The sequence below is a fragment of the Haliotis rubra genome, unplaced genomic scaffold (assembly GCF_003918875.1).
Source record: "Haliotis rubra isolate DU_JTF1 unplaced genomic scaffold, ASM391887v1 Scf83, whole genome shotgun sequence".
Classification (NCBI taxonomy): domain Eukaryota; kingdom Metazoa; phylum Mollusca; class Gastropoda; order Lepetellida; family Haliotidae; genus Haliotis; species Haliotis rubra.
Genome location: NW_025767557.1, coordinates 2,373,657 through 2,383,123, shown reverse-complemented (window position 1 = coordinate 2,383,123; position 9,467 = coordinate 2,373,657). Strand labels below are relative to the sequence as shown.

The 9,467-nt window shown below is 38.4% G+C and overlaps 1 protein-coding gene across 1 annotated transcript; it reads right to left on the bottom strand.

The window, feature by feature from the left end:
- Positions 1-4,043: 4,043 nt before the first annotated feature.
- Positions 4,044-9,003, bottom strand: LOC124262278 (BET1 homolog). The gene is made up of 4 exons (XM_046696765.1): positions 8,875-9,003; positions 7,718-7,812; positions 5,395-5,451; positions 4,044-4,573 (listed from the first exon to the last, which is right to left on the bottom strand). Exons 1-4 carry the CDS (start codon positions 8,891-8,893, stop codon positions 4,418-4,420), a joined length of 327 nt encoding a protein of 108 aa, XP_046552721.1. The 5' UTR covers positions 8,894-9,003; the 3' UTR covers positions 4,044-4,417.
- Between the last annotated feature and the right edge of the window lie 464 nt (positions 9,004-9,467).

Sequence of the window (9,467 nt, the reverse complement as noted above, 5' to 3'; positions counted from 1 at the left end):
CTGACGGACGCTGTAAATTTACAGCCAGCCAGCCAGCACGCCCGCCCGCCCGATGGTCTGGCAAAAAATTAAGATATGTTCCATACATCAAAAAAAAATTGTTTGGATTGTCTGTTCTGGTTAAATCCATGTCTGGCAGGGTCTTGGCTTATTTCATACACTGCTAGTATATTTAGTTTGTTACGCCTACTTAAAGGTTTTCATCCCAAAGTTAGTCTTCCCCAGGCAAGGGAGATAACTGAGCAACTGTCTGGCAACTGGGTTCTGGAGTCGGTTATCTCCCTTGTCTCGAGAAAACGCAAGTTACATTGTTACATGTTCCTTGATGTTGAATTGATGGTTTGATTATTATTGTTAGTTACAGTTTAAAAGAGATTCGTGGTCCTATTTCACGAAGCGATCTTATAAGGCTAAGACAAGGGTCTCAGTGACTTAATGGGTTATCTGATAAGTCTAACTTGCAAGAGGGACACTGTATTTCACGTTCAGGTCTTGACTTTCTAAATTTGGCCTTGGCTGCAAATGTATATCATACATTTTGTATCATGAAAGTAGAGGTAGGCACTCGTTTGGAAATGTCAAAGTTTAAAGTAATTAAAAGTTTAAAATATGGGTATGTTCAGCAAGGCATCTTACAATTCTTTCTTTTGGTCTTTATGTGTAATACACATGCACACTTTGGCTAAAATATGTGAAAAAGCAAGTTTGTCTCTGGGGGTTATACATTTAAAAATGAGAAAATCTGGAAAATGAGGAAATTGAAATATGACATACCAAGTTCTATACATTCTGTTATTAAGTAAAGCACAAACTGGGGTCAAATCCAGCCTTGTTTGCTGGTAGGCATGAGGTTGTATGAATATTTCTTAATCTATTTTTCAAACGGCAATTATTCATTTTAAGCAACATGTTAGTGCTGGTAAGTGAACCAGGTCATGTTTAGTTGATAAAGAATAAAGTATTTTCCTTTTCACTGTCGTTAGTAGTTCTATATCACTGTGTGCAGGAGTTAATGTGAAGTGAGTTTAGTTTTACACCGCTTTTAGCCATATTCCAGCAATAACATGGCGAGGGACACCAGACATGGGCTTCAAACATTGTATCCATGTGGGGAATCAAACCCAGGTCTTTGGCGTGACAAGTGAATGTTTTAACCACTAGACTAGCCCACCACCCCAGTTACTGTGAATGTCTGAAACACCTTCAAACACCCATCTGTCCTGGACAAATCATAATTATGTCGCCTATGAAGAGCTTAACTGTGCTTGTCATAAGATGCGACTAACCGTATTGGGTGACCAGGCTCGTTTGAGCATGTCATTGTATCCAAACTGTGTAGATCGATGCTCACGATGTCCGTCACTGGATTGTATGGTCCAGACTCAATTATACAAACATGTCATTTGATTCGCTTTGCTATAAGCTGATTGGTCAATAACCCAATATTTATCACAAGGAAGAGTTATTGAGACCTTTGTATTTATTGCAATATCACTACAAATTAAAAAGAAAATTCATATATCATTACATTTCTTTAGATTCTTTTTCTTTTGCGAGAAAATATGAGTGCTCTTAGTTACACAACATGAACACCCAAGCTTGCAACGGTCTGTTCTTATAGAAACATACCACTATTTTACACATTGGAGGATGTATACTGAGGGAAAAAAATAAGGGATCACATGAAAGCACAAGTGTTCCTATATTTTTTCCCAGGTTTCTTCACAAGCTTTGTATCATACAACTTGTGAAGAAACCTGGAAAAAAATAAAGGAACACGTGTCCTTTCATGCGATCCCTTATTTATTTCCCTCAGAATATTTTGCACTTTAATTTGGTAAGTATGACTTAGTGTCTACTCTCGCATACAACAACCAACTGCTACACAGTTGGATTGTTGTGTTTATTCAAACAATACAATCATTAGATGAAAACTCTTTCTTAGCAACTACCTCAATTTGTCAGTCAGTGACACTGCGTCAGTTGATCAAACACAGGACATTCTCTTATTCCAAGAAGCAGCAAACACAAATATAAGAAACAATAAAAGTAGATTTATTCACATGTACACCTGGCTTACAACATGCAGTATTTACAATGGTCATAAAATAGAATGTTCATATTTACAGTATGTAATCACTTAACAATATAGGCATGACTCTTCCTGGATGTGTATTTAGTTGAAAAACACACCTCAGGGACAACAAGAACAGCTCAATAACATGTCCTGAATATCGTCCATACACAAATAATTAGTACCTACAAACAATATATATTTACACAATATCATCCTCTGTATCCTGTGTACAGAATACAAGGAAAGTGAATCACGCTTGTAACCATGGGGACACATTTTAAACATCACCCTCTAAAATACAAGCATACAGACGATTTATATCCTGTGTACTGATTCCATGGAAATTGAATCACGCTTGTAACCATGGTGACACACAAGTTTCATTAAAGTGAGTTTCATGACTAGAGGAAGAAACAGATGAAGACAGGTTACCATGGTACCAGGATTAGTTTATAATACACAACTTTCATCAGTATGGAAGCAATACCATGACAAATAAAATGTGACGAACACAAATTCAATAAGCATGCTCTCCAACAAGCACCCAAAACTGCTATACCCATCTGTAATTTTTCTAAGAACTGTGTGCCAAATAGAGCTGCAACGAATACACTATGTGGAGAATACGATATGTATCATGAATATTGGGTAACGAATACGAATAATTATTCACGAATACAATATTGTAGTTAAGTGATTGATGTACAATATGGAACGCCCATTTTGACAGTTTTGATTTGTCACAACAATAACCAGTGATCTCATGACACTCAAATTTGGTATGTAATAGTTCTAGTTGACAATGACAGTACTATGTGCGGCCTTGGCAAACTAACATGACTTGCGCTACTGCAAGGCTAGTACATATTCAATACTTGCATATTTCACTTTCCAAAAGTACACAAGGGTTCAAGTAAAACATGCTCCCTTAAAAAATTTGTAAATATTTGTTAATATTCGGTTCTGGTGACCACGAATAACTGAATTGAATTTATGAAGTGCTACGGTTCGATTCACCGAATATGTGAGTGAATCGTTACAGCCTTATTGCCAAACTCAAACATTTACTGAACAGTCCATATTTTTTTGTTTACACTACAGAATTTGACCAAAACACAGTTCAGAATGGGTAAAACTCCACACTCGCTATCATCAGAAACATTTAGGTTTCATCAACATATAAATAAAATTTATCTTCTACCTCTCAGTCTCACATGCAATTAATGTGTGGTTTAAATTCTCGCCCTCTTTGTGTATCATCTACGACAAACGCATCTCCAAAACCCTATTACATAGTGTCAACAAGTGACTAGGCTGATAGCATCAACGATGGAGAACAAACAGATTCACAATGCAGCTGAATATGTTGTTACAGTGAAGACCTTCAAGACTATAATCACTGAGTGAGTAAGTTTAGTTTTATGAAGCACTCGGCAATAATCCAGCTATATGTAGGCAGTCTGTAAATAATCAAGTCTGGACCAGACAATCCAGTGATCAACAGCATGAGCATCGATATACGCAACTGGGATACGATGACATGTGTCAACCAAGTCAGCGAGCCTGACCACCCGATCTCCTTAGCCGCCTCCTACAACAAGCATGGGTTACTGAAGATCAATTCTAACCCGGATCTTCATGGGCCAAGACTATAATCAATATACCTGAAATACAACAAAATGACCTACTTAGCAGCACAAACATTGAGACATTTAGTGAGGTTTCCAGTCTATCTTTAAACATGTCAAACTGGTGAAATTATCAAGCCCTGCACCAGTTATTGTACAAATCAAAGAACACTGGCTGCATATACAGTGAGCAAATATTGTTCTCAAGGAACTTAATTACCTCTTAATTCCTCTAAATAACTATCATTATTCTGTCATACCAAGGATCATTCAGTTCTTCATGTCACAATAGTTAATCCGTCATGCCATAAACCACTACAGAGTCTTTTTCAGCATGATCATATTTTTTTGGTTCATCCGTAATACCATGTTCAACCTTAACGTCTTCTGAGTAGCATATGTATGAAGAGACGTAACTATTTTTTAACAACACTAAATGCCATTCCAATAAGTATCATAATTACTTATTTACAAAATATCTTAGTCCTCATAATTCTGTTTACATTTTCCTGTTTATGATATTGCATCAATTATTTGTGTTGCATTCAGAGAGTTTTTTGTGACAAAAAAATGCAAAGGAGATTAAAACATCTAAATAATAAAAACAGCAAGAAGGGTTCAACTGAAGTGAGCAAAATGTTATGATTCTGAGTTCAATGTCTTTCTAGTTGGCATTTTTGTAGTTGTCAGTATAAATAGAAGTTACTTTCGGTCACCTGAATCTAACAATGAACCAACAAACTAGAAACACAAACACACAGAACAAGATCATGTAGATCCAGATTTTGTAGTGTCCAGCTTTTGTCAGCGCCTTCAGTCGTCCCATCGTTGCCTGGAGGATGTTTCCCGAAGTGTCAAAGTCATCATCCTGCAACAGATGCATTGATATGATAGGAAGAGGTGGATTCAGGATTTTGAAAAAAGGGCCTGGGGGTGGGCTTTACTTATAACACAAAAGTGACAAATGCATACCGGTATTACCCGTGTCACAAATGTAAATTACCCAAATGGCCTATTGTGCACATACTGTCAATAAAAAAGCGAATTCTGTTGTGACATTTCCAGATAAGCTGTTGGTTCTTTGGTCTTCCAGCCTTTTGCTGCAACCATGACACATTGCCAAGGGCTCATGAAGCAACATTTGTTCCACACAGAAAACAGACTTTCAAATTCTTGTGACAACTGTAAATTCTTGTCGATACACATGCAAGATTTGTTTTGTTTGTTGTTTAATAGAGGGGGCGGTGGGGTAGCCTAGTGGTTAAAGTGTTGGCTCGTCACGACGAAGATCCGGGTTCGAATCCCCACATGGGTAAAATGTGTGAAGCCCATTTCTGGTGTCCCCCGCCGTGATGTTGCTGGAATATTGCTAAAAGCGGCGTAAAACCAAACTCAGTCAGTCAGTCAGTCAGTCAGTTTAATAGAGTGCTCAGCAATATTCCAGATATATGACACTGGCAGCGGTCTAAATAATCCGAACTAGTCTGGTCTAGGACAATCTAGTGATTGGCAGCATCAGCATCGATCTATGCAATTGGAATACGATGGCATGTATCAACTACTAGTAAGTCAGCAAGCCACCCGATCCCGTTAGTTACCTTTCACTACAAGCATCGATTGCTGAAGACCAATTCTAACCTGGATCTTCACGGGTTACACATGTAAGACATGTAGACACATCTGACTCACCATGTTTCTCAACTGCATATTCTGTGTCCTCACTTCTGTTCCAATATCGATACTTAGCTGAAAATGACAAACAGAAACACCTATTACAAGCAGATCTACTACTATAACATATGAGTCTGACGGATAAAACATATCCATTCCAGCCAGTCTAAGTAAACTTAGGCTCAGTATTATTCGTTACACTGCTATACTGAGTCTAACAAAACCTTTTGGAAGGTCGCGTCAGGTAACCTTTGAGCGACCTATGACCGTCCAATCAAACGCGAGACGGCCGAACGGATTTAACCAATCAGACAACGGCTACTATTTAGGGTTGGCGGGACTTACAAAATGGATTTTCTCTTCCCCGGTCACTGATCTCATAACAAATGAAAATCCGCATAAAACACAGATATATGACCTGCAGAATAGACGCTTTTGAGTTTCTGTTGACATGGCTACCATTAGCTAATATTTCCGCAAGCTGACATCCTTGAATACTGACAAAACGCTATTCTCAGCGACTGTTTACTCACTCTTGTGGCGTGCTCCATGTTCATCACTCGGAAGTGATCGTACGGATAATAGCATTTGGAATCGTTCGGGTACAAAACTTTTTCGAGGTAAAAGTTCAAAAGGTATGTGCGAATGTCAACTTTCACGATTTGGTAAGCTGTGTTCTGATTGGTCCATTGAAAAGGTTACCTGACGCGACCTTCCACAAGGTTTTGTTAGACTCAGTAAAGCAGTGTAACCGGATAATACTGAGCCTAAGTTTACTTAGACTGCCATTCCAGCATTTCGTGTTTTCTCATTAGTATCAGGACAGACTAGTTCAATTACTTCTTCTTTCGGTCAAAACATGTAAAGGTGGGCCATAAAGGCTTAATGGGCTTGTACGCATGACAGATGGTTGAGGAGTTCACCACTACATGAAACATTATTCAGATTGTAAGATACCATATGCCCTGCTTTTGACACCTCTCCCAAGTTTATCAGTCTGTGTACAATAGTTAATTGGTTGTAGGGACTTTCATTGACATATGTTTGTGTGACGATATCAGATTTGCTTGTTACTAATGGTGGATACTTGTCATTAGTCATTCGAATCATGCATTTATTGTATAGACTCATTTCTTAAACAGAATTCCTGAGATTAATTTCTTTATATGAAACATAAGACATTTTAGGACTGGGACGATTCACCGATACATCGCGATACATGTAAGTTTGAAACAGCTATCGTATCGTCGACTGGTGTATTGATACAAAATGATACACAATTTTTTTTCAAAACAGTTTTATCTTTAACATGTTAAAGTACTTATTTAGAGAAAAATAGGCAAGTATGATAGAGTTTTGTGCTTGTTTATTACAATAGTGTTATTGTTATACACACATAACTTGAAAAAAATCAGTTTAAACCTTAATACTGTGCCAGTCTTTCAAGGTGTATGTATCTTGATACCTATCGTATCGCAGGTAAAATATCGCAATGCGTATCGTATCGTGACATAGTGTATCATCCCAGACATAAGACTTTTCATATGAGTTTTGTTCTGGGGATGAATGTTATGTTGTTGTTGTTGTTTTCTTAGGATTCCTTCGCAATCATCCTCGATAATCTCCACGGTATATGTTCCGATAAATCTCCACAAGTACCCTGGATGCATCTATGGCTTGGCCCGATAATTTTATTACCTCCCTTTGCTGGCTCCACATTCTCACAGTAGCCAATCAGGTAAGCCGCAATTACAACCAAACTTGCCAGTGTCAACAAAGATAGCGGTTGCAGCCGCGAAGGTTTGTTGGCAGTGTGACTCAGATTTTGGGGGGAAATCATACAGACAAATTGACAGGTCTGAAACTTATATGCAAGAACTCCTTCTACCTCTTTCAGAATACCTCTGCAACAATTGTGTTGCCAAGTTTAATCAATTAGATAATTTAAGAAGCGAAAGTGAGTTGTGATTGGTACGCTCAACTTCCCAGCGTAGACACCTGATTGGATAAAAAGCCAACCAAGGGAGGTAATAAAATCATCGGGCAGAGCCATAGATGCATCCAGGGCTTAGTGGAGATTTATCATAACGTATTCCCTGGAGATAATCGAGGATGCTTCGCAATAAGACAGTGGCTCGAATACCTGGGTGGATCTTACTATACGACTGACATAATGCATTTGACTGACCCACCAACAAAATGATATTCTCGTCTTTTACAACTAGAATAAACTGCTGGGGACAGTAACTAGGAATTTACAATGGGGAAATATCCTTTTGCATACCTAGGTATGCATGAAAGGAATTTCAAAAGACAACATCACGTCACAAATTCCACTCACAGATTTCAGAGCCTTCACTTTCCCTGACAGTGCATCTTCCAACACCTGGTTTTCTTCCTCCACCAGTTGGGCCTGGTTCTGGTACCCCATGTCTCCTGTAACAATAACATACAGTTACTATGGTTACTGAGCGGGTTTACCTGGCACTGGTACCCCATAGGTCGCAACCAATAACCTACAGTTACTATAGTTACAGGGTTTATCTGGCACTGTCACCCCATCTCACCTGATCACAGTTCAACTTTCTTCACCTAATCATCTGCCCTCTGTGAAATGACCATCATTAGGATAACTAATAGTAACTATAGTGGGATATGGGGTTAATAACATGTAGGCTAATATGATGGAATGGTTTCCCCTGAGCTGAAGCAGGGCCCTTTATATTTGACCCCCAATGAAATGACTCCCATTACACACCCTCCTATTATACAAATGCTGCTGTCTCATCCCTTAAGATGTCAACATATTAATGTCAGACATTTTGCTCCGGTTGCAAACAAGAGCTCTGTCAGTGTCAGGCTCTGACTGACTGAGTTTGGTTTTACGCCGCTTTTAGCAATATTCCAGCAACATCATGGCGGGGGACACCAGAAATAGGCTTCACACTTCAGGATCTGACAAACACAGCATGTAGCCGAGAGACGCGGTGGGGTCCAAATGTCATGACATAACCATTCATCACCCTGTCAAGCATTCCCTCATGGCGTGATGCATGTTAATGTCTTGACAGTCGGACCCAGCTAACTCTGATGTTCATCCTGTGTTTTTTTCACCTTCAAAGCATTCATCTACTTCTCGTGGTCATAAACTGTGGAAAAACACTGAGAGAAAAACACATGAAATCAGAGCCCTCTTATAAAAGTAAAACTCACATTAAAAAGTAAAAGTAAAAGTAGATTCAAAATATATAAGTAGATTTTTGTTGTGTAATCTTTTTCCTCGGCGCCATATTAATTTGCTTGCACCTGAACACGACTACTCGTGATTAATAAAATAACTGACACCCGACTAGGCCAAATAGTGTCTCGTAATAAATATTGCGACTTTACAGAGCTGACAGTGACAGAAATAAATATCGAAAACAGGTTTCACAATAAACATGTGTAATTACACATAAATAATTTGAGATAAGAAACATAATTATCTGTGTATATTACCTATATGTGCCCTTCTCATTTTGATTGTCTTAAAACCTTGCTGATTCTTCTGTAACAGACAGTATCTAAACAATATTGAAGTTGACTGAACGTCAAAACACCACACGTGTACTTCCTGTATAGCGCCACCTGCTTCCGCAATTGACAAGGGGCGTCACTCTAATCTCATAATCGGGAAAGTAATGATATGGGTTGGGCTCAAACAGACAGTTCAGTGGTCCACAAAATTCGACTTCCAGGTTCCACCGACAGAAAATTATGAATGGATTTCGGTATTAAACAGAAGAACACCGCTTCAGTTACAGGCTTAGAAAAATACAATACGAGACTGTGACAACTGTATCCATGAAAAGGAAACATCCATTTTATATAGCCTCAGTTACATTTGCGTAAATTTGCAAAGCGTTTTAGGTCTAGACATTGTAATTTGTGTAAAATTAGGAAACTGTCTCCCCGTAATCATTCATTAATTTAACGATCAAAACACATAATAGTGGTCAAATAATCCTGATTAAATTTCAGGTGAAAAGAGTTTCCAAGCAAGCTATATCATGCTTGTTGCAAGAGTGAGTGGCTACTAAAAAAGTAAAATA